This window comes from Petromyzon marinus, chromosome 5, assembly GCF_048934315.1.
Source record: "Petromyzon marinus isolate PM22_M1 ecotype Great Lakes invasive population chromosome 5, UKy_Petmar_22M1.pri1.0, whole genome shotgun sequence".
Lineage (NCBI taxonomy): Eukaryota > Metazoa > Chordata > Hyperoartia > Petromyzontiformes > Petromyzontidae > Petromyzon > Petromyzon marinus.
Genome location: NC_133671.1, coordinates 14,394,219 through 14,420,085, shown reverse-complemented (window position 1 = coordinate 14,420,085; position 25,867 = coordinate 14,394,219). Strand labels below are relative to the sequence as shown.

At 45.0% G+C, this 25,867-nt stretch overlaps 3 protein-coding genes across 3 annotated transcripts; all 3 read right to left on the bottom strand.

Moving 5' to 3' along the window:
- Positions 1-4,545: 4,545 nt before the first annotated feature.
- On the bottom strand, positions 4,546-5,382 carry LOC116939293 (melanocortin receptor 3-like). Its single transcript, XM_032947501.2, has one exon. It carries the CDS (start codon positions 5,380-5,382, stop codon positions 4,546-4,548), a length of 837 nt encoding a protein of 278 aa, XP_032803392.1.
- A 7,024-nt stretch (positions 5,383-12,406) lies between these two features.
- Positions 12,407-16,569, bottom strand: LOC116939101 (galanin receptor 2a-like). The gene is made up of 2 exons (XM_032947053.2): positions 14,725-16,569; positions 12,407-12,772 (listed from the first exon to the last, which is right to left on the bottom strand). Exons 1-2 carry the CDS (start codon positions 15,558-15,560, stop codon positions 12,718-12,720), a joined length of 891 nt encoding a protein of 296 aa, XP_032802944.1. The 5' UTR covers positions 15,561-16,569; the 3' UTR covers positions 12,407-12,717.
- A 5,608-nt stretch (positions 16,570-22,177) lies between these two features.
- Positions 22,178-23,408, bottom strand: LOC142912295 (rhodopsin, GQ-coupled-like). The gene has a single exon (XM_076060469.1). The coding sequence runs from the start codon at positions 23,178-23,180 to the stop codon at positions 22,338-22,340; it is 843 nt and encodes a 280-aa protein (XP_075916584.1). The 5' UTR covers positions 23,181-23,408; the 3' UTR covers positions 22,178-22,337.
- Between the last annotated feature and the right edge of the window lie 2,459 nt (positions 23,409-25,867).

Sequence of the window (25,867 nt, the reverse complement as noted above, 5' to 3'; positions counted from 1 at the left end):
TACAAACAAACTGAGGGCACCCCAATGGGCTCCCCCCTTTCTCCAGTTATAGCTAACATTTTCATGGAGAAATTTGAGACTGACGCCATCCAGACTGCCACTCTGCGCCCAACCTTATGGAAGAGGTAAGTGGATGACACTTTTGTCATCTGGCCACATGGCCGGCCTGCTCTAGACCAATTCTTCGACCACATCAATTCCATACACCCAGCCATCAGATTTACCATGGAAGTCGAAATAGATGGCAAGATACCTTTTTTGGATGTCCTAATTAAAAAGAGACCTGATGGTTCAATGAGCCACTCTGTCTACAGGAAAGCTACCCATACGGATGCTTATCTGAAACCGGATTCCCACCACCATCCATCACAGAAGAATTATCTCATCAAGACTCTGTATCATAGAGCCCAATGCATATCCGACCAGGAACACATAAGCAGTGAACTGAAGCACGTACACCAAGCTCTTAGGGCTAATGGTTACTCCGACTATACAATCCGCAAAGCTATCACTCAAACCATGAAGAAGAACCCTCTTGAGGAGCCTTTCAAAACCATCACTTTACCCTACATTGCTGGGATCACAAAAAAAATCTCCAAAATCTTGAATAAACACAAGATCCAGGTCCGTTTCAACACATTACATAAAATCCGTGATCTGGTTCCGTCTGTAAAAGATGTGATTCCGGACATACAATACCCTGGTGTCTACAAACTAAGTTGCCTCTGTGGTAGTAGTTACATTGGAGAAACCAAACGCCATGTCTCGGACCGCATTCGTGAACACAAAGCAGACCTTAAACACGGTAGGACCAACACCTCGGCCGTAGCAGATCATTGTTCTAATTCAGTAGGCTCACATGCCATTGACTTTTCCAAGACAGAGGTTCTTTGTAAGCCATCTGGCTTCCATGAGAGATTCGTTCATGAGGCTATCCACATATACAAGCACAGAGACAATTTCAACCGAGAAGATGGATTCTATCTTAGCAATCATTGGAAAGATTTGATAAACCATTACAGTTCTTAATTGATTGTTCACGCTTACAGTGGCTTTCAGACAGCATACATTATAAAAAATTTTGTCTCCCCCCTCCTCTTTTCAGAATATAGATGGACTAGTCCTGGGTAAACTGCCAAATCGCTGCGCGTGGCGCTAACGTTTTTTATAAATAAATAAATGCGCCGTTTAAAAATAAATTTATGCAAACCAACACACCTGAAGATGACCGTTTGAGTTATGGTCGAAACGTCGTGGGAATGTTTTATTGTTTTATATATATTTTATTATTTTGTTGTTTCTCTTCAACGTGACTTTACCGAAAAAACTAAGAATATGAATTGCTGCAGTCACGAAAGCTTTAAATCAAAATTTAAGGCTACTTGTGTTGTGGCCGAAACGTCGTGAGAATTTTATTTTATTATGTTTTATTTTTATTATTTTATTTCCATTCTACGTGGTGACTTTACCAAAAGAACCAAGAAGATGCTCCTGGGTTTCCCACACTTCACCAAGTTGCACTGATCAGCGTGATAAAGTATGGTCGAACAACTCGCATAACGGACAGTGTATGCGGAGATCATCCAGCGGTGGATTGACAAGGGGCTGGCAATTATATTTATGTTTATTATCAACAACTCTGCGTCAAGCATCAATTATTTGCCTGTTTATTGAACCAACGTGACTTTTAATTTGCCGTGCATGCACTCACATACTAGCTGCTAACAAACGTATTGGGATGTAAACAAAGATTTATGTTGAAAGTGCATTTAAAATAGAAACACCATCATCTATGTTGAACTTCTTTCGCACCGTACGTAGCCAACGGTGCTAATCGGAGGTGGGGGGGGGGGGGAAGGACAACAAACTAAAGACAAAAAGCAGTTATAAAGAAAATTAGTTTTCAATCTAGATTCAATATTGCATAGCTCCAGTAGCGTCCGAATACAGTATTAGAAGGAAGAGCATTCCAGCATACCTGAAAGCACGCAATGCAGTGGCCATCATTGTTCCATGTTTAGCCAAAAGCAGCTGCGAGTATGACCGGAGTTGGCGTGATGGTTAAGGCTCCTTGACGAGATCACTCATGAATTGCGGTTCATTTGTGGCAAGCACTTTTGTGTGTAAAGGGTGCGACATTTTCACGTTCTCGTTCGGCAAGCGGCAGCCAATGCAACTCGGCGAGCACCGGACGGACACGGTCGGATCTTGAAGGGCACATTCAGGTGACTACCGTTGACACCGCATTCGGAGCCCTTGTAGCGGTGGAATGGTTTACTCCGCTGGTGATTCGATGAATGTGGAAATTCGGTTCGTAGTTAGATCGAGACGTGGCGGTGCAAGGTAGCTTACATCTCGTGGCAGCAAGGGGTAAACATGACACCGTTCCAATCACGACGTGGAGGCCCCCCACCGGCCCCTTGCCCATTTCAGCGGCTGGGATTGTTTGCCTACGCTTCATCACGCTGGTTACACACAAATGCCGTTCTTCGTTACTGGGCGGTGCGGTGACGTCGTGGTCTCGCCACTGCACCAGCGGACCTGAGTTCGATTCTCAACCATGGCTAACGTGTCCGTAGCGGCGAGCATTATCCACGTTGTTCTCAGTTCGCAACGTACCCCCCCCCTCCCTCCCGCATACAACTCTTCACCTACCCCTGCTGACCAGCGTGGTGAAGTATGAACAATCAAATCCCAGGAACAAAAATGCTTGGGAGTGCTGCATTCGTCCATCAGTGGATGGACAGGCCTGTGAATGGTGGTTGATTATTTAAATATTAATCGCTTTACTTATAGTCACCGACCACACATAGTCGTCCGCGAGATGTTAATTTCATCGTTTTAACATGTACTTAGAAAATGGCAATTAAATGTTAATTATTTTATTTGCTCGTTACATGCACGTCATTCCCTTACTGTCAAAAGTTTTTGTAATCATTAAAAGCCACCAAAGTTCAGTCCGTATAAATTACGTTCATCAACATCGTCAGCCACTCTCTATCCACTGCTAGATGAAGGCCCTCCTCATCCCATTCCAGTTCCTCATGCTTATTGCGCTGCCACATTATAACCTGTACACGAAACTGATCGCACTGCTCAAAACATTGCCAAACGGAGGACAAATGAAATAAAAAATTTAATGTTCATGAAGCAAATGCATATGCCAGTATGTGTGTGTATTTACTAACTAATAATTATTTGCCTTAATTGTTTCAAAATACGTTAGAATATTGTCGGGATGCCCATGGCTTTTCATCCGATCTGAGCTGTCACAGTTGACCTGCGGCGGTGGTGGTGGGGGTAAGGAGCAGACAAGGGGTTAAATTAGTATTATTATTAACATTCAATATTTTTTTTGTCCCAACATCGGAGACGTTTCTACTCCAACGCGAGAATGCGTCGAGAAGCCGAGGCAGATTGCTCGTTATTTCACGACAGTAGGGTACGTGTGTGCGTAGAGCCCTGTTGTCGATCCGCTGCCGCATCCTCACGTCAAGTCGGTCATGTAGGTTCATTTGACCATACATCACCACACGTGGGTTGACGAAGGTGGAGGTGGGAGCATAGACGTGATGACCATAGAAGTGCAGCACATCAATGGGTGTTGCTGCTCTGCCCTCTGTGGTCCACCACATGGACCGACAAAATTTTTTTTATTTGACTAAAAACTATATATTGATAATTTAAACAATTATTTGCACAGAATATCCTTCAAAAGAAACCTACGTTTCTCATGAACAGGATAAAAATGTTTGCATCCTTTGCATACTCTCAAGCAAATACACTTAGAATGTGATTGAATATGTTCAACGTCAAAATTAAGCTACATGTAATGGATTCTATCTAATATAATTTTGTGATCAAGAATATAATTTTAAAAAAACAGTGCACGAGTCAAAGTACATGATTCTAGCAGTGGCTGTTGCATACCTGTCAACCCCTTATCAGTGCCCTACCTTATTACAGACCAATTCAGACCTTATTAATCACCCCGTGCCCCTTAAACATCTCAACGTTCAACCTGCAAAGTCTCATCACAAGGGAGAAACACAAACAAATAGACAATGTAAATGTTCCCCGTATTGAAACGGCTGTACGCCGTATGGACCTGAAAACTCAATTTCCTCGTACAAAAATACTGGGTAACCCGTATGGGTTGACAGGCATGCTGCTGAAGAGAAATAAATGCCAAGCCTGAGTCCTCACATATAACCTAGTTTCCTGAAGTGGCCGCTGACACATTATGAAGCATCGTCATCAGCAGCAGCCATGATCTATCCACTGCTGTGTGAGGTTCCTCTCCAAGTAGTTGTGCGATGCAACACTCGATCTCTGCTTCTGCAAGCCTCAAATATATCCTTGAGACGTCCAGCAATGGCAAACATCATTATCTTGCTCTCAGTCACAGCAAAGAAAATACCCTTTAATTATGATGTTCAACGGAGCTCTTGTTGTATTTAAGTAAATAAAAAAAACCTTGAAGAAATATATGACCGTTTTAGAAACCGCCACTTTTACCCGCGCGGTTGCAAAGCAATATACACGTCACCTTTTGCATCTCAATTTGTGCAGCAAATCCTTGAGAGACGACCTTGTCAGTGGACTGCCGAGCAGAAAAATGAGAGGCGTGGTGAGCGTGTTCATTGCGCGAAGCACTGAGAGGGGATCCGCCGCTAAGCTGTAGAACGGAATGCATAAATCGAACGTGTAGCACGTGCCCGAGTGTATCATGCTGGGGGTCCAGAGGATCAGAAACACCATGGACGCGATGATAATGAGCCACGCGTAGCGCTGCCTGGACGCTCCCTTTGCCCGCGGCTCCCTCCGTTGTTGCCGCTTGGTGACGATGTAGAGTTTCACGTTCACGATCGACATCACTCCGAACATCACGATCGAAAACACGATGATGGAATAGCCGAGGGACGCGGACGCGTTCTGCGAGTACGCCCTGGCGACCGTCGTCACGAGAGGCCACAGCCAGATGAAGACGATGACGAACAGGACCTTGGTCCTCGTCATCATCTGCTTGTACCTGAACGGGTGCTGCACCGCTAAGTACCTGTCAATCATGGCGGCCAGAATGGTGATGAGCGATATGCCGTGGATGACCAACACTAAGTTCACGGCGTCGTGAAAGGGATTGAACCGTGAATGCCGTTTGTAGAAGACGTAGTAGAACCAGGAGGCGCTGACCACGAGGTCGCTCAGTGTGATGCTGAACGTGTAAATGTAGTTGTTCTTTCTCAAGAGGTGTCTCGCGTTGAGGAGGGCCACGAGCAGCAGCACATTGCTCGCGACGCTGCACGTCACCAAACAAACGTGGAACAGCATCAGCAGGACGATGCCCGGAGTCGTTTTCAGGCTCATTAGCGGCAAACCCATGTCCAACGCTGAGGAGGAAATGTTCGACATTGTATGACAATTTTCACGTCCCGAGTTTTGCACACGCCATACACACACACACACACGCGCGCGCGCGCATATATATGCAAGCGCGCGTGTATATATATGAGCTTTCTAATTACGTAGGGCTCCCTGGAGCTTAATCTTTGGGGGATAAAAGTCTAAAAGAGGAATGTGCGTGCGGCGTCAGTCAAAATCGCAATGCCGGGGCGACATTTGCGTGGGGCAGGCCCCCCCCCCCCCCCCCCCGCAATCGCACGTGTCCGACAACCGCCCGTGATGATTTTCTCAAGAGAAATTCTTGTTTGTTTTCTTGTTCCTCAATGACAACTGGCACTGTAACCAGGAGAGGGCCTTAGGTGCTTCAACACACAGGCGTCGAAAGCTCCCCCCGTGTCGTTCATGGGGGGCCCCTCGATAGAAGCGTTCTAAAAGTCCACAAAACCAAGGCAGCTCCCTCAACGCAGTGCAGTCAAATCACTGTTATTTGTTAAACTAAGTTTTTTATTTTTTTTATTTTACCAGGTAAGGCCCACTGAGCTATTTCGCCCTTTTTTTCAGAAGCGACTTGGCCGTCACAAATGACGCTGCACGTCGCAAATGAAACGTGAAACAACATCAACAGAACGATGCCCCAGGAGTCTTATTTCAGGCTAATTTTGTTTGCAAGGGCAATGTCCATCCTACAAAAAAAATCATCAGCTAGTTCCTGATGAAGCGCATTGTGATCCCCTTGTCTTGGGTCACCGTGAAAATTACATTTGAGCCAATGTGACCGACTGACGGCAGCATCCGTGGTACGGAGACGGGCAGCTGGAGAAAGGTTTTCATACTTATTAGGACTCATCAGTACAGAATAATCACCATGCAGTGCTCACCAATGTGTGTGTGTTGTTTTTTAAGCGGATGCGGTTCCAGTCGGCACTGCTTTTTTCTGTTATGAGTGTGTCCTCTCGTCATTTACAAATTTGATTGCTGAGCAATGGCTTCCGCTGTCTTCTTGCATTCCTTCCTTTGCTGAGTTGTTCCTATTCAGTATTGGCCTCTGAACTCTTTGTCTACTATTTCATTTTGCCACCTCTTCCACTGTCTTCCTCTGCTTATTTATTTTCTATATCAGTTGTTAAATGTTAGCCGTGCGTTTCCAGAACTAATTCACTTCTTTAGCATCAAAAGTAAACTTTTCGTGAAGCTCCACCTTGACCGTGTGCCTCTTGAACTCTGACATAAACGCTTGCAAAGAGTGTAACATGTATTATGCATATTAAACTTCTTTCGCACCGTACGTGGCTAACCCTGCGAATCGGAGGTGCGGAGGAAGGACAACAAACAAGAAAGTAGTTCATATTCATAGCTCTTTCGGTAAAGTAACGTTGAAGGGAAACAATAAAATAATAAAATATATATAAAACAATAAAAAAAATTCTCACGACGTTTCGACCATAACACAAACGGTCGTCATCAGGTTTTTTCACATCTGATGACGACCGTTTGCGTAAGAAAGTAGTTGTAAAGAAATTAATTTTCAACCTAGAAGACTTGAAAAGGCAAAACTCGAGTGGCCTCCTGATATCGGAAGGAAGAACGTTCCAGACGGCCGTGAAAGCGACATCTGAAAGCACGCGATCCAGTGACCGTCTTTGTTCGATGGCCCGCCAACATGATTTTGTTTTGATTTGAAGCTTTCGTGACTGCACGAATCCATACTCTTTGGTATGATTTTCTTTTTGTGGTGCAGTGATGCGCGCGCTCTGAACCCAGCGACCTGACTTTGATTCCTGACCTCGAAAAATATCAGTGTTGATATCTGAACTGGTCCAGAGTTGCCCACCGTTTAATAAAGCTGTACCGACCAGCATGGTGAAGTATGGTCAAACAACTGGCATGACCGACACTCGGTGAGGAGGCCTTTATCCAGCAGCGGATTGACAAAGGCCTGCAATTAATGATGTTATACTGTATGCGTTCATGTGTCCCATGTAACTACTCGAGGCTGCTACGTTCACCAGGAGTGTTAAGACAAAATCACGACCCCGAATAGTGACAGTTCATCACATCCCACGGGGGCATGAATGATTACGCCACTAATACCGTATTCTCAAGATTATAACATGCACTCCCTCCCCCTGTATTTTAAAGCAAAAGTTGTGGGTGCGTAGTGTATTTCCATAGGTGTGCATGTGTGTATAACTTTATTGACACCGGGCACAAATTCCGGGTTCATCTTCATGCAGCATCTCCTAACCCAAGAGAATACGGTAATCAGAGAGAATCAGAATAAAAAACTATATATTTTTTATTCTGGAGAAATCTGATGATCTATGAAGCTCTTTTTCACCGATGTCCAGTAGGGGCGAATCAGAGAGTTACAACAACAAACAATACAAACACACGATGAGATTGCAAAGTATAGGAAAGGTTAAAAAATCATTACAATTTTAAACGTAAAATAGATGTCGTATATAAGTTAAAATTGCTTAAGTACACTAATTCCCAAGCTTGAGCAAGGCAGCAAAACAACTTAAAAGACAGTCCCAGACCACGTAAAGAGAACACACAGTCTCTCAATAAAATTGTACTTGGCTGGGGTGGTCCAGAGGTCAGAACACTGTGCCGGCATGAGTGAGATTCTGGAATTGGATCTGGGCAGCTGTCCGTGATTAAACCTGATTCTCAAGGATAGTCTACTGACAATCTCAACCCAGTCGCCATTGATTGTGCCCAAAACCCCATCGCATTAAATCCGTTTTTTTATTTTATTTGGCTAAATTCCAGTTCTGAGAATTAACACGAATATTGTTTCCTTTGTATGGCATGCAGAAAGGTGCTTCCCCAAGTGTGTACATGAACAAAATAATCGTTGATTGAATATGAGGTAACTGGGGATATGCACCTTCTAATCTAAATTGCAAACTAATTTTTTGATAACAGTTTTTGGTATTATTGGTTCTTTCGGTAAAGTCACGTAGAAGGGAAATAATAAAATTATACAAATAAAAACAATAAAATTCTCACGACGTTTCGATTGCAACACAAGCAATCATCATCAGGTGTGAAAACCACAGCTTGTGTTGCAATCGAAACGTGAAAATTGTATTGTTTTTTTTTGTATTATTTTATTATTTCCCTTCTACGTGACTTTACCGAAAGAACCAATAATATAAGTAATACTTGTTTAGTATTTTTTTTGTTTATTATTGTTTTTTTATTATTTTGTTTAGTATTGTTCAAGGTTTTGTATTAGATTAATGCTTGTCCACAAGATGTCATCGCAGATACAATAGCAAAATATAAACAATTGGATTTGCGGCAACATTCAAAGTGTAGTGTGCGGGTAACTCTTTTTTTACCTATAGATTTTACATGCACATAATATTTGCCAACACACGATATCAACTCGTGTAAAGTATGGCAAAATTCAATACTGTAACGTGTCTAAACAAGCGCATCTATCCTCCACTGAAAGTAATTTATATTGTTATGATATGAATCTCGTACAGTAATCATAAGTTCTCATCTTAATTTTTTTCAATGAAAAACAAGCGACCTTTTCATAGGTTCCGTAAAAACAAGCGACCTTTTCATAGGTTCCGTAATAACCCGTTATATTCAAATAGTTTTTGCAATAACATTTTGGGAAGAAATATTACCCTCTATGTTTGAATGCCGCAAGACTCCCTCGAGTGAATTCGTGAGTTCGAGTGAGTTTAGGGTATTTGGCTGATATAAAACGTTCCACGTGATGAGCCACTTCCTTGAGTTATCAATTGTAGTCATGTCGCTTCTGAAAAAGAGCTTCATAGCTCAGTCAGCTTTAGCTGGTAAAATAAGAAAATCGTAGTAGCAGTAGTGGGAGAGCGGCTTCGAAGCAGACGAATGAGGTGGCTGCGGTTTAAAGAGTTTATCATGTGAACGGTGACAAATGGATTTGTGGCATCGTTGTGAGGATAGGAACGCTGAGTGTGAAGACAGCAAATGCACGCGCGTTCTCTACATGCAACCTAAAGCCACGGTGGCGGAATGTTAACTACCTCGCCTGGTATGAAGGAGGTCGTGGGTCCGAGCGAGACCCTGACGCCTGCTGCTGCTGTATATTTGCAGTGCGCGTGTCTCCCTCCCAGTGGTTCGTGTGGATTTTTTCTCCGGGTCCTTGCGTTTGTCCCTCCACATTTAAAATCGACACGCGTTTAGAGTATTTGGCTGCTATCAATTTCCACGTGATGAGCCACTCGCGTTGAGCTATAATTTGTGATAGCCAGGTCGCTTCTGAAAAATAACTATATAGCTCAGTGGGCCTTACCTGGCAAAAAATTAAAATTGTTGATAATTTTAATAGCTTGAATGTTTTGAGGATGTGAGGAGAGTGAGCTATATTCTTAGCTCTTTCGGTAAAGTCACGCTGAAGGGAAACAATAAAATAATAAAATATATATAAAACAATAAAAAAAATTCTCACGACGTTTCGACCATAACACAAACGGTCGTCATCAGGTGTGAAAAGCAACGGCAAGAAACATTTGAAAGAAGTGGCGGTTTGCATTTATTTATTTTAAAGGTCTATTTATTTATATAAAAAAACGTCAGCGCCACGCGCAGCGATTTGTCAGTTTATTTAGAAGGACTAGTCCATCTATGTTCTGAAAAGAGGAGGGGGGAGACGAAAAATTAATGTATGCTGTCTGAAAGCCACCGTAAGCGTGAACAATCAATTAAGACCTGAAATGGTTTATCAAATCCTTCCAATGATTGCTAAGCCAGAATCCATCTTCTCGGTTGAAATTGTCTCTGTGCTTGTATTTGTGAGTGAGCTATGCGCGGGGGTTCTCTTGATGTTTCGTTGCTCAGCGACGATGTTCCGCCTGAGGAATTCCGATTGAAAACACCGGCATGGAATAATCATGGAATGCATGTCTACCACGTGTCAGTCAAATTGCTGTCACAGATCCAATCCGCACTAAACAAAATCCCCACTGGGATCGTTAGCCGCATCACAATGGGCATGGCTTGGCTTGTAGGGGGGTTTCCAGCCTTCTGGAGGGAGCACGTGGGGGGGCAGCTGACATTTTTAAAGAGGACCTGAGTAATCGATCAAAAATGCGTGTTTGATTATATATATGTTTTTTTTCCGATGAATAGACTTAATTGATTAATCGAGCTACGAGCAGGAATACATTGCTCACGAGGCCCTTCGTTGCCAATCATGGCACGCGATCGAGACATTATCGCTCGGCTTCTTCACAAGGCTGACGAGTGGAATAACGCGATGCTAAAGCACAGCGTCTCTGTCCATCCGCCGCTTGACGATGGCCTTCCGATGCCGTGTCGGTCACCGTGATTGTTTTGTTCACATTTCACCGCGCTGGTCAGTGCAGGTTGGTGAAGGGCACTGCCTCAGGACCGGTTCAGACATCACTCGCCGTCGATGCTGGCCACGGCCAGTGATGGAACGCAAGAGGTGGCTGCATGCAAAGTGGAGTGCCACGAGCCACCTCGCCAATGCTCCACCCCGATGAGTAACATAGTCAGTGTTTAATCCTTCGGAAACTAACAACAACAGTAAGTGCGAACAAGTTTATTCCATGTGGTCAGAGGCGTTTTTACCAATTACAATTATATGTGTGTGTGTGAAAATGTTTTCGCACCGTACATAGTCAACCGTGCTAATGGGAGGTGTGGGATATTACAGGCACATTCCTATATATACACATGCTATAATTATATTTGATAAGCACGTGATATAATTATATACACATGTCTTTTTCTAATTACTTGGAATCCCCATGCACCTTAAGCTTGGGGGGATAAAACAACAGCAAAGCGTGAGCAGCATTGGCTCGCCGAAATAAATAATCATCACGTGCCATAATTAGCCGCAATTGCGTATGCTCAAACCATACATTGTTACCTCTTGAGATTATTGTTGGTGTTGAGGTTTTTGTCCCTTGATTAGGATAGTGAGTGTAAATATAGAAGAGAATCTCTAAAACCCCTGCATCGAACATCAAACTAACAGGCTCGTGAAGGTGGGTGGGGAATCATAGATGTACAGCACAACAATCGATGGTTCTGCACCACCCTCTACTTCCGTCCATGTGGCTGCGCTCGTCCATGCACTGTCCAGGCTCAACAGCTGCTTAGCTTCTGAGGTCTCATGAACTCCGGCGGTCCTGGGCTCTTTTGCTCACAGGCGCAATTGGTGACCTTTGTGGGCCTTGGGCTCACGTGACCCCTGCAGCCACTGCGGCTACGCGCCTCCACAACGTGGGCGTAGGGGTGAGTAGGTGAATAGTTACATGCCTAATAAAGGGCACACACATAGCACGAGTGCACAATAGTACTGTATTTCGTCATTTGTGATGCTGATAAGTAAAGCATGTATTAAATTACGTGGAAACATAATTGATGCATTTTTTCGTAAAATAAAGAATTGGATTTTAGCTCATCATTACAATTGCTCAGTATTTGTGCATATTTCAACGACTAATTTTAAGCATCCTTTATTTGCCAACAACTAAGTGGTGTCCTGGAAATACAACAAGAACTAGATAACCCTCAAACATTGTCCAGTAGGCAGGCTTTTGTTCAGAGTAGGCCGATTAAGTGGATTTTTTTGTTCAAGTATTTATTCAATTCATCATATGAACATCGAAAGCAGTGCTACAGGACACCAGGCGGCCCCTGGTGGCCTTTCGTGTGGCCCCTGGCGTGCCGTCCTCGTCAGGACACAACGTGTGAAAACCCAATGGTTTCAAATGTGTGGCTGCCCTCACACAGCTTATCGTCTAAAGTGCCCCCCCCCCCCCTATATAAATGTGTGAAGAACACTGATCTATCAGGAGAAGGTACAAAAAAAAACAATTATTACGTCTGGATTGTAAAATGTTACAATGAAGGTAGCCTCACTTATCTTTCAAAAACACGTGTGGGTTATCAACTTGTTTGTTCCAAAGACACCCCTCAGTTATACCTGAACACACGATGTGAATTCTGACTTTACTTTAGTTAATGGGGGGGGGGGGGTTGCACTTAAATACATTTACCATGTGCACTCCAGTTGAATGTGGAAATTACACAACCGAGCTGGGTTAATGAGTGATAACTGTTTAATTATACACCCTTTTCAAAGTGCTCTTTCAGCAAACATTCTCTGTCTTTTACTCGCAATCATATTCGTATATCAAATCCGCACCATTGTTTTCCTTACCATGTTCATATCAAGGAATTACATTCATCTTCCTTGAAGTGCAGCTCCCCCGATATCTTTGAGTGTCACGATCCGAAGGTAGCCAGAGGCTATATACGGTCGTGGTGTCTTCAGTGGTTCACATACACAACGGGTGAATTGATGTCATCTGGCTCCACTTTGGCACTAGAAAATAAATCATCGTTTACATTAGACGCAGCATGCTGTACTGTCGGGTATTGAAGGCACATATGAAGCAGTCATGTCCTGCATGTATCGTTCATGGCAATTCAATCAGTCGGTGTCTATTTTATGAGACAATTGGCATTCTTGTGTACACTGCCAATTGCAGTTTAAATTTAGTTGCCACACGGATGGTCTCGTTTTGCCAGTTGCTCAGCTTGATTTGAAGCTTTCGTGACAGCAGGAATCCATACTCTTTGGTTCTTTCGGTAAAGTCACGTGGTAGGTATTATTTTCTGTTTTATTGTATTTTTCTACCTACGTGACTTTACCAAAAGAACCAAAGAGTATATTTGCTCAGCTATTTTCAGAGATCCGTGGTTCGGAAGCACCACAACGACATCGAAACGTAGACGAAACCGTAGACGAAACGTCAGTGTTGCAGGGGACAAACACAGGTTGCTTACGGAACATCGCACAAGTAACAAATTAGGTACTCTTTGGTTCTATTCGGTAAAGTCACGTAAAAGTATAAAACAACAACAAAAATAAAAAATAAAAAAAATTCACGACGTTTCGGCCACAACACAAGTGGCCTTCATCAGGTGAAGGGACCAGACTGTCTCGAGGACAGCGCTGGAGTGAACACAGCCAAGCTCAGACCACGACCTTTAAGCTTGTGTGAGAGGAATTAAGGTGCCTTGACAAAGGAATTAGCATACAAATTAGCATTTAATTGGCGGACTTAGCATGATGAACGGTGTATAGGGGGTGAACATGTGCAGACCGGCGAGGGGGGGAGGGGGAGTTTACATATTGATGGTGTGAAAAGGGAATTTAAGCAGCTGCGAAAGTTTGGGATACCACTACTTGAAAAAATATATACTGTACCATTGAAAATTAGTTTAATGTTTGTTTCTATTTAGAACATCTTTCCAATGGTTTCTTAATTTGAAACCATCTCCTCGGTTGAAATTGTACCTGCGTTTGTAAATCTGAATTGCCTCGTGAACAAATCTCTGATAAAAACCCGAGGGTTTGCAAAGAACCTTGGTATCGGAGAAAATTATATCGTGATCACCCACAGCGTTGTAACAGTGATCAGCTACGGCAGAAGAATTCGTTCTGCCGTGTTTCAAATCTGATTTGTGCTCGCGAATTCGGTCAGAGCAGATCTAAGAGTATTCACACTGTACGCCATCACAACAACATAAGGCCATTGTGTGCCACGGTCACACAATGGCCATAGGACAACCACTGTTAAGTGAACAGTGGTTGTCCTATGGATCGACTCGCCCCTGGCCATAGGAATATGTACTTTCCATCACTGTCTCATGGATGAACACCACCTCAATGCGCATTTGGGCTGGACACCACTTGGATATTTTTTGTTGTTGTTGACTTGCTGCTCAGTGTGTGTTTGATTACAAGACACTCCGAAAAGTAAGACGCACCCCAAACTTGTGTCCGGTATCAGCAACATGATTCGAACTTGGTCGTACGCACAAGTACCGCATTTTAACACGTAGGCTTTCGCGACCAATATCATAGAGGTTTTTTGGCTTAGATCGCATAACCCAAAAAAACTCTATCATGTACTACCGCATATTTAGACGCACCCACAACTTTTCCTTTAAAGTACAGGGAGAGAGGGTGGAAGTGCATATTATAGTCTGGAGAATACGGTAATGGTGAGTGGGTTCAAGCGCCTGACTTGCAAGTTTATCACAACTTTCAGTGTAGATTTCAGCCTTAAGGCCATTAATATCACGGGCGAACTTCTTACACGTCTGGGAATCCGCGAGTTGCGTTCAGCAGCCTTTTTAGACGTGTGACTGAAAAAGCAGCCCTGACCGCACGCACTCACACGCGAGAATAAAAACAAGCTGAGCCACAGACACCGCGGGAGCACAGCGAGGACATCCCTTACGATGACGAAAGGTGCACAGTCGTACCTTTTGCAGGTCACGCGGTCCCAAATATTCCTGAGCGAAGCCCTCGTCAGCGGACTTCCACACAGGAATACGATAGGCGTCGTGAGCGTGTTGAGGACCCGAAGGATGTTGTAAGGCTGGACGGCATTGTAAGGGATGCTGTAGCACAATCCCATGTAAAAGCAGAAGCCGCAGTACATGAGGCTGGGCGTCCAGAGAATTATGAACATCACGGACGTGATGATAATGAGGTGCGATGACCTCTTGGCCTCGCCGTCGGTTTGTTTCTCCCGACTGAGCTGTTGCTTGGTGACCAAGTAAAGGTGCACGTTGAGGCAGGCCATCACGAACACCAGCACGATGCTCCCGAGCAGCGAGCAGTAAGAGTGGTAAATAAACACGGCCCATTTCGGGATCTCCGTTTTGATCACGGTGTTGGCGATGGACATGAGCCAAGTGGCGGCGATGATCGTCAGCACTTTGGTGCGAGTCATGTTTTTCGTGTAGTCGAACGGGTACTGCACGGCGTAGTACCTGTCCACCATGGCTGCCATCAGGGTCAGCAGCGAGATGCCGTGGAACATTGGGAAGATCCCCGCAGCGTCATAGCCGCCAGAGAGGCTCTCCAGCACCAAGTAGGTCCCGTTGTAGAACCAGCCGCATCCGACGATTAGGTCCGTGATGGTGATGCTCAGCGTGTAGAGGAAGTTGTTCCTCTTTCGGAGCTTCGCCGAGCTCACGATGGCCAGAATCAAGAGGCAGTTGGCGATCGTGGTGGACACTGCAAAGCTAATGTGGAATATGATCAAAATCCAATCGCCCGGACCCTGGGCCACTGTATATAGTGGCACGATCATTTTATTTTATTCTTCACGAAACGCACTCCAAATCCGAAGCTGGATGAGCACGAAATTAGTGAACGCTTGTGATCGCAGCCGGTCCCAATCAATGTTATTAAATAGGTGATAGAATTCAGCCGAGACGGACTTAAAATACTACCGTTTACCGGATTTGGAATATTCTATTCCCCACGTTCCTCTGCGTCGCGGTAAAGTAATGCTAATGACAAGAACAAGCACACTCCAAATGCCCAAGAGCATTCGCAGAGCCCTTTGGAAGAAGATAATGCTCTCTGTGTAGCAGGGATCTTTGAGCTCACCTCCCATCAGATATGTGTAATTGCTTGTTATTGCAAGCTGCATGAACCTGCCGAAGGTAATGGTAAAGGTGCAGCCCTGCAATTGATAGCTCACGTCACTGCTGGGCTGAAGGGCCTCCAATTGATGGGAGCTCCAGCAAGCACCGCTCGATGGTAATTTGGCCTACTCCTCCACACGGGCCAGATGACTTGAAAGATGCGGGAGTGCCCATCCTTTACCCCGTCACACGGGGCCTGCCGATAGACTAACGATGGTGAACACTTACTGCCGGGTGGACAGAGGTGGGGGAATTTAAGAAACTTGCCCCATTGTTTTAATTGCCATGCCGGGAGATCAAACCAAATGTCAATTCCAGTGTTCTATTACAGCATCCCCCCTGCCAAAGAAGTCAACGAAAACTCAGCATGTTGGTTTCGTGTTTTTAAAATATATATATTTACAGGGATGGAACGGTGTCACAGCAATTACTTCACCGTGCCATGAACCCGGCAATCCGAGTTCGATTCCCAACCACGGCTAACGTCAGAGTGGGGAGTGATAGCTGAGCCGGTCCTGGCTGCACTGAGCAGCGTGGTGAAGTATGGTAAAACCACCCCCGTGACCGATTCGGTTTGGGAAGGCCTTGTGGCTGATGATCATGTACAATTCATGTTACACACAATGTGACTGCTGTGAAATGTAAACATTTTAACACATTTCAAAGGGAAATATATTTTAATGCCTTAAAATCACACCAAGCCTAAGGTAAAAAAATGCATGTTTTTTTAAATAGTTCATGGTATGAGAGGGTTAAACAATCCATCGTTTATAATAATTACTCCTGCTCAGTCCTCTGAAGTCTCAAGGCTATAACATCTTGGGGTGCCACGGTGGCGAGATGTTCACTACCTCGCCTGCTTCACAGGAGATCGTGGGTTTTATCCCAACCCTGACGCGTGTATGTTTGGAGTTTGCATGTTCTCCCTGTGATCGCGTCGATGTTTCTCCGGTTTTCCCTCCACATTTAGAAACACGCGTTTAGAGTATTTGGCTGCTATACATTTCCACGTGATAAGCCACTTCGTTGAGCTGTTATATGTGTGCAGGTCGCTTCTGAAAAATAGCAATATAGCTCAGTGGGCCTTACCTGGTAAATAAAAAAAATTGTTTAGTTTTAACTTTTAGCAACAAGGTTTATTCAAATCCCTCTCACCCACCCCCTGGGATTTAAATATTAATTTTATGGAGGAGGGGGGAGGTTGAATGTTCTTTCGTCAGCTGTGAATGGGGTTTCTTGAATTCACAAAGTTTTAAAAGCCCTGACCAAGACGTTTAGCCACATCTTCGTGGCTACGCTTTGCAACATCATTTCACTACCGTGCTCATGTTTGTCGTAAAGCATGCCAACTATTATCTCCATTCAGGGTTATGCTTCAGCTCTCTTTATTATAAACCCTCCCAGATTATTGACCAACACTCTCCTAAATTCAAATGATGTGTTCGCTTGTTCCTCTTCGAGGAGAGGCAGTGATTGGAGAAGAAACGCTTTCATATTCTGTTGTCCACAAAAAGGTGCTGCGTCTGACCTGTGTTTTTGTGGAACCTGCAGCTAAGGCACTAAAGAGATTCCGTTGCTGATTGCTTCATATATATACCTTTCCAGTCAGTTTCTAGTCATTGAATTTATACCATAAGGTTAGTGCAGAGTTACATTCAAACTTTTTCCAAATCAATGTTTTATTTTGATGGAGGTATTGCTTTACATTTGGCGACTTTGGTTCAATTCCTGGTCAAGACTATATCATCCCATCAGTGGGGAGTGATGTCTGAACCATGTCTCGGCACCCCATTCACCAACCTGCATTGGCCAGTGTGGTGAACCACAGGTCAAATAACCCTTTGACCGACACAAGGGGGAGCCCTAGAGGGACTTTGGCCTACTCTTCCACGCTTCCCAGCCATCTTTGAAGAGGTGGTAGCGCTCACATTTTGCCTTACCCCACACTCGACCAAACTGTGGCCTACCCATTTATACTTCTTGGTGGGACAGAGGGGATTTTTGTTGCTGTTGTTTAAAAGAAGCATCCACCATTTTTCAAACTGCCACGTCGAGAGACTGAACCGGCGACGGCAGGATCGCGGCTCTCCATCGTGAGATTAAATTACGTGCAGCAAGGAAAGCGTCGTGACTCCCGCCACGCAAAATGAGTGCCTGACTCCGTGCGAGCATGATGATAATAAGCTTGATGCCTGGGCGTGACACACTACTCTCCCACTCCTGGAGATGTGTGTATTTTTATACGCAAACATGCACTCCCTCTGGTGGAGATCACCCTCTGTTGGACTTCACAGCCACGCTCGGGCGCTCGGGCGAATTCTTTTTTTTAATGACCGCGTTGCTTACTTGCTTGATATTCGCGAATTATTCTCGTGCCATAGCCACCGCCGGTATCCCTCTGAGCAGAAGCGGGTTTTTTTTTTCATCGCTGCAGAGAGCCTCCTGTATAATTGGCACTCTCCTTTTGCATGCAGGCGGTCTCACGGCAGAAAAATGAAAATACACAGGTGTGCCGGATTTAATTTTAGCAGGAAATTAACGTCGGCCTTGGAGGGGCTCTCGGTGCTTTCCTCAACCTCACGGTTCTGCGGTATAACAAAGATCCCCCGTGTAGCCTTAGCAGACTGTAGGGGCAAGTGCTGTTAGCGAGTAGCACCTATGAAGGCCGGAACGGTACACGAGGGGTTGGGTGGCCAGCACCACGCCAGACCGCCTTTATCTCCCCAGTAGCGATGTTTACACACCGCACCCAGGTACTCATTTGAAGCTGAGTCGACCTAGAGGAGGCCCATGACCGGTACAGATAATCGTCAGTGGGTGTTGGCCGTGAGCGAGAATCGAACCTGGGTCGCCGGGTCCGTAGCCCAGCGCGCTTACCGCTCGCTACACCACCGCTACATAACAAGCCACCCAGCACCTGCACATGAGCCGATTTCATCGCTCCATCTCCTCCGTGGACGTGATTTTCGGATACGTTCCATTCCATGGCAGCCACTTCTTAGCCATCGGCCATCAACCCTTATTGCGATGTGCCCAAGCCCACTTACTTATCTTAGCAGTGTCAATTATGTCGTTAAACCTGTGTATGTTCTCCAATCCATGCGTTCCTCATTCTATCTCTCAGTGTCTCAGTTTTTGTGACATGTTTTGTCAATAAAAATGTTTCTGAAACACGTCCACGCAGGTATTGATTGCACACCGACTAAATACTTTTAAAGTTCAGATTTCTGAAAGCACTCCGTAATAATAATTTACAGACATCAGTCCACTGCTTTGATGAGGGCCTCCACATGCCATGCATGCCTCGGGGGTTATTTGACCATATTTCAACATGCTGATCACTGAAGGTTGGCGACAGCTGCTGCTGAACTTCAGTGCTCACTGCCTTCACCAACTCTCATTGGCCAGCGCGATGAAGTATGGCCAAATAACGTCCAAGACCATGCCTGACGCGGGAAGGCCCTCATTCGGCATTGTATTGACACAGGGAGGGGGGGGAAGGGGGAGGTGTACGTTTACAGATTTTACATTCGTCTCTTGTTTCCAGGTGGAGAGCTCACTGCTGCCAGGCACTGCCACACGCTGCTGCCAGACACTGCCCGCACGCTGCTGCCAGACACTGCCACACGCTGCTGCCAGACACTGCCCACACGCTGCTGCCAGACACTGCCCGCACGCTGCTGCCAGACACTGCCCGCACGCTGCTGCCAGACACTGCCCGCACGCTGCTGCCAGACACTGCCACATGCTGCTGCCAGACACGATCGCTCCGAGCCAAAGAGTCGCAACTATCGACGGTGGTCCAGAGAACGCCCTGGGATTCACGTCCACGCTAACAGGGAGTTCACCCTTGTAGCCCCTGGGAGGTTAACCTTTGTACAGCCGAGCCTTGACGTCTATTCCGATGGCAACGTGGCTTTTGAAAATTCAGTCGAGTGTGCCACGCAAAGTATCCGAGATCATTTTCTCTCTCACTCTCTCTCTCTCTTTCCGCCTCTGCTCGGCGGTGATGGGCTCACCGCCGGCTCGTGTAAATCCCAGTGGGTTGTCACCACAGCGGCCAATATGTTCGCGCTAATAATTGCAAGAGTGATCGAGAGAGTTGTGTCACTCGCCACACTGAAGGTCGCGTAACAATCGCGATGGTGTCATTCGTTGTACGTACGATTGCGTGATAATGGTAATTGTTGGGGGGGGTGGGGGGGGGTTGGTACTTGTTGCAGAGTAATTGTGCGTGTCATTTTTTTAAATTCACGGTTGTGTAATAATTGTTAGTGTGTCATTCATTTTTTTCATGTGATTGGGTAATCGTGAGTTTGTTGTTTTTTTGCACTGATGATTGTATAGAACTCATGACCGTGTTATTTTCATCTTGTTAAGCCGGATATTTACGTTTCTTAGTGGCGTCGTTCTGGAGAAATTTACCAGACATGCAGGAGCTGCCGAGTAATGCAAGACTCATATAAAAAAAAATCCAATATTTAAACATGTAAATTATACTCTTTGGTTTTATTCGGTAAAGTCACGTAGGTAAAAAAAAAACAAATTAAAAATAAAATTGTTTATTTTATTTTATTTTTAATTTGTTTTTTATTTACGGACTTTACCGAATAAAACCAAAGAGTTTGAATTCTTGCAGTCACGAAAGCTTCAAATCTAGAATGTAAATTATATTACATATTCATCAGTAGTATACACTAAATGCAAACAATACTCACGATCTCCGTAAGATTCTCGTTCAATTTTAAGAGTTTTTTTTATTAATTCAAATTCTAAATGCATTTACACTAAATTACCAAAAGTCGTGTGGGTACTCCCCACCAAATCCAAGAAGTCTGGCCAGAGTTGAAGAGTAGGCCACAAATCCTCCAGAGGGGGCTCTCTATAGCGGCCTCTAGTGGATACCCTTGTGCCAGCAGTGGCACATGCGGGCACTTGCAGGGTCTGTGCCTTTACCTTTGCCATTCGTAATGCGCACTACAGTATTTTAGTTCAACAAAACATGAAAACATCACACACTTTTTTTTCCACCTGATGGTACCACAGTCTCCCTTGATCCAGAACACGATTTATTCAATGTTTTATTTTGTCCAGTGAACACACTTAAGCAGGGAGCAATATACATAATCACCATTCAGTGAGAATTGTATTTATTTGTGTGGACAAATTAACATATCTATCATCTTCTTCATCAACTTTCTTTCGAATTATTTCCCAAAAAATGTTAACTTGCAATGGGTTAATATTATATTCAGTTGCCTCTCTTGAATACAATTATCATGATGGGGAATTCATCGAACGTGAAAATAAAAACGTGCAAGAATAGGGCACTGGGAACTCTTATTCTTGGTTCTTTTGGTAAAGTCACGTAGAAGGGAAACAATAAAATAATAAAATTATAAAACAATACAATTCTCACTGCGAACTCTGTTTATACATATTGAGATTGCGATATTTTGTTTTGCTCCAATAAATGAACACAATAAGACACAAAGACAATATTTGCAGTTTGATGATGTTATCAGTGACATTTTGCATAATGTCTGGTATATTTGGGGTGGATGGAGTGGTGGTACAGTGGTCAGCACGCTGCAGTAGGAACTCGGTGACCTGCGTTCGATTCCTGGCCACATTTATCACCAGCTGTGAGTGATGTCGTGGCGAGTGATATCAGAACCGATCCCGGGCCCTCCAGCCCGGCTGAGTATGGTCAAACAATCCGCACGACTGACACAGTGTGGGGAGGCCTTCATCCAGCAGTGGGTTAACAATGCACAGTAAAATGTTGCCTTTATTATTGTAATAAATTATTATCGTACATTGCATTACGATAGGACAGAATAGCGAAATGTTAGTGCTCGTGGCAACATTAATTTATGGACGTTACCTGTACATCTTTAGCCATGGAAACTGACATGGGTTGGTGATTATTGCAGGGATGCTGCCGCATACTCATTTCGTTTCAATGTATGAAGCAGTCGTTTTAAACTCCGACTCCACCTTGTTGCTAGATGATAATGAAGAAAAAAACACAGGGCATCGACAATTACTAAAATATATATGTAACGTACGGGCTGTTCGTGGTATTATGTATAACTTGCTAAAATATCAATTTCTGTATCGTATCATTTACAAGACAATTAAATCAAGAATGGTAATCTTAATTCCTGTACGTTCCACAACCCATGACCAAATCACCCAGGAGATGCCCAATCTCGTCAAAGCTGAGAAGGGTCAAACCTTGCTGACGCTCGTGCACGACAGGTGTTATGCTTGTGTTTTTTTCCTTCCACCAACCCACACTGACCAGCGTGGCGATGTCCGTTCGTCAAATTTAACCCCCCACATGGCGCGGTCGGAAGCCCTCATTCCAGCAGTGGATTTGCAAAAGGGCCCCTGCATGCACGCGTACACAGAGAGAGAGGGGTGGGCAATGCTCACCTCTTACAGCACAGCTTTCTCCAAACATCTCTCAGAGATGCCCTCGTCATGGGGCTACCGCACAGGAACACGACAGGGGTGGTGAGCGTGTTCATGACCCGGAGGATGAAGAACGGGTGGATGGCATTGTGGCTCGCCTTGTAGCATATCTTGAAGTAGCTGCACGTGCCGCAGTGGATGATGCTCGGCGTCCACAGCACCAGGAACATCACGGACGTGGCGATGATCAGCTGGGCCGACCGCTTCTTGGACTCGCCCTCCGTGGCCGGCTCTTTGCCCAGCTGCCGTTTGGTGATGTAGTAGAGGCGAAGGTTGAGTGGGCCCATGATCGCGATGAGGATCAAGTTCCCGAGCAGCGAGCAGTAGGCGTGGAATATCTCCACGGAGGTGCGAGGGATCTCGGTTTTGATGACGTTGGTGACGATCGACAGAAACCACATGAAGAGGATGATGCAGAGCACTTTGGTCCGAGTCATGTTTTTCGTGTAGTCGAACGGGTACTGCACGGCGTAGTACCTGTCCACCATGGCCGCCATGAGGGTCAGCAGCGAGATGCCGTGGAACATTGGGAAGAGTCCGGAGGGGTCGTAACCCCCCTGGATGCTCTCGATCACCATGAAGGTCCCGTTGTAGCACCAGCCCAGGCCGACGATCAAGTCGCTGAGCGTAATGCTCAGCGTGTAGAGGAAGTTGTTCCTTCTCAGCAGCTTCTTGGAGCTGACGATTGCCAAAACTAGAACGACGTTTCCGATGCCGATGGACGCCGAGAGAATAATGTGAAACGCCAGTAAGATCCATTCGCCTGGCGTCTCTGCCAGACTGGAAAGTGGAATAGCCATTGTGCTTATTGCAGCCGAGTCCGAGGTAAGAACAACGCGTGCCGACTCAATGTCCCACGAAGTGGTTTCAACTCGTTTCGATCAATGTTATTAAATAGGTTTAAAAATTCATGCGAGAGCTGCTTAAAATAACACTGTCCATCCATTGGAGGGAAACACCATTCCCTGTTATATGAGCGGCGTGCTCTAAATTCAGCCCTAGTGGCTTACGAAGGTAAACAGTCGGGACTCTGCAGGTTATTGTGAGACTCTGTGGGGATTTTCGATGCATTGAAGGGCACCTGAACAAACTAGTTTTTTTGGCCACTGCTGCATGATTGCACTAAATATAAATCTCCAAATTAGATGCGTGGCATAATTCGAGTGAGATTCGCGCCAGCATTGTACCAAATATGCTGACGGTGAGCAGCGGTGGCGTGGTTGGCACGAGTCCCCGGTGCAAGGGACGAGATGGGTCCCTCTGTCCAAATTTGCCTCTCCATTTTTCGTAGCCCATGGGACCCTGGTGCAGCTACACCGCCTGCACACCCGCATGCGATACAACTGCTGCACGTGCCTGCTTCAGAATGCTCCTCGTTGTCCCACGTACTGATGGAAACCTCGGGAAAACAAACATCACTGCACGCACCGCAGACTTGCAATGTGCAGTCCTTCGTCAATCTGCTGCTGACGACGGCCTCTCCAAGCTATTTCGATCATAGATTTAGATTCATTGACCGTACTTCACCGTTCCGGCCAGTGTGGGTTTGTGTAGTGGGAGATTTTAGAGCCAGTAAATAGGTATCGTATGAGGCTGGCAATGATATACAACCCCCAGCAATGAATTGTCATTCATTTATAGTTTTTCTTATCTCGTTTTCACCATATTATTTAAATGTTGTCCTGGTTTAAGTGGTATCATTCATACTAACGTGTTCGTTCAGTCTGCTTAAATGGTATATGAGAACTGATGTGCATATGATTGAAATCAATTGTAACCAATCAGTTCCCATGCAGGTGATTTACAGCCGATGCAGTGAAACTTCTCCAAGCCGGACTCGACAGCATGGAACAAGGTGAATCCGTCCAATTAAATTTGTCTATCCCAGGGGCCGGCAACCAAAATGTGTGTAAGTTGAACTTCTTTCGCGCCGCATGTAGCTAACCATGCACATCGGAGGTGTGGGGGAATTACACAAAAAAACCTACCGTAAAATAAAGAGATGAGCATTTTTATTTTTTCATTCGGTTTATAAAAAAACTCAAGAGCCGCAATGGACGTGAATTACGAGACGGTCCTTCATAATGAACGTCACTAAGAAGTCCTTAAAGAGCCGCATGCGGCTCTGCAACCACAGGTTGCTGACCCCTGGCCTAGACAATTATGTCGGGGGGGGGGGTGAATCCAAGGGGGAAGGTGGGGGGTGGTCGTGGGTGGCGATGGAGTCATTGTCCAACTCGCCTCCTCCCAGAACATTGGAATTGTTTTGATATTTACCATGGAAAAGACATGGAACGTTTGTTTTGTTCAATGTAGGGCCCTATTTAAAAAAAAACTGAAAATGTCAACACCCCTGGGAGGTTGCTAGATCCGCCTCTACTTGACGTCCAGAAACGAGGGAGGCGCAAGGTCACCACCATCACCAGCAGCAGTAGCAGAGCACGTGCCAGGCTGGTACCGCTGGTGACCCCCGTGCCCTTGGGGACACGTGGCAGTCTACCACCTGCTCTGCCAGTGGTGACCTTGTGCCCTCTCGCTTTTGGACGTTTATTACCATCGACATATGTAAAAAAATGTATTATGTAAGAGGCATAGATCAGATTTCCTTTATAAAATTAACTATTTCAGTGCCACCAAAAACTGTGTTCACCCACCACCTCTGCATGCCCGGCAAGGATTCTGTGTTGTTAAAGGTTACACAGCAAAGTTAAACGGGCGCCAGACGCAACGACGCATGCACGATGGTGCATGGCTGCGTGATCCACCCGCCACTCAGTGTCCGTGTCACTTGATATCCTGGGTTTATCCAGGTAATACATGTTCATAAAGATGTATATATGTATAAAAATATGATTCAGGATTGTGATTACATTAAAATATCGATTTATGTTGTGTCTCGTTTTCATACCGTTGTTTGTATGTTTGCTTGATCGCACATTTTTATTTTTTGTTTGAGCCATTAGGCCAATTGTAACAATTAGCACAACATGTCCATAACTGTTGAATATTCATATCTCACAAGCACGATTCAATGAATGTATCATAAACATTCGTTCTTGCTACAAATCAGAGCAAAGTCACATGCCTACTGGATATGTACATTATTCAAAAGGTTTGCCAAAGCTTGTACTGTAATAGTTAAATAGCAGTGCTATATACTGTGTAGATATGAACAGATATTCAAGATTGGGTACAAATGAACGGTGATAACTGTTGAGATGTAGGCTTTACATTCCTCGTGCAGGGTCACGCAGAGAATCCTGCCTCAAGGGACTGGTTCATAAAACATAACGGGGGTGGTGAATGTGTTGAGATCGTATGTAAAATATTTGGGGATTGCTTGCGCTGTTACGAGCTTCGGAATAACATTGAAGCGGATTGCGAGACACCGTCTGCTTGGATGTGAAATCCACTCGGCTGAGGACATTAGAAAGGGGCTGTTCATGTGCAGCCCCAGTCGGTCTGGAATTCTCTCTGCCAACTGAAG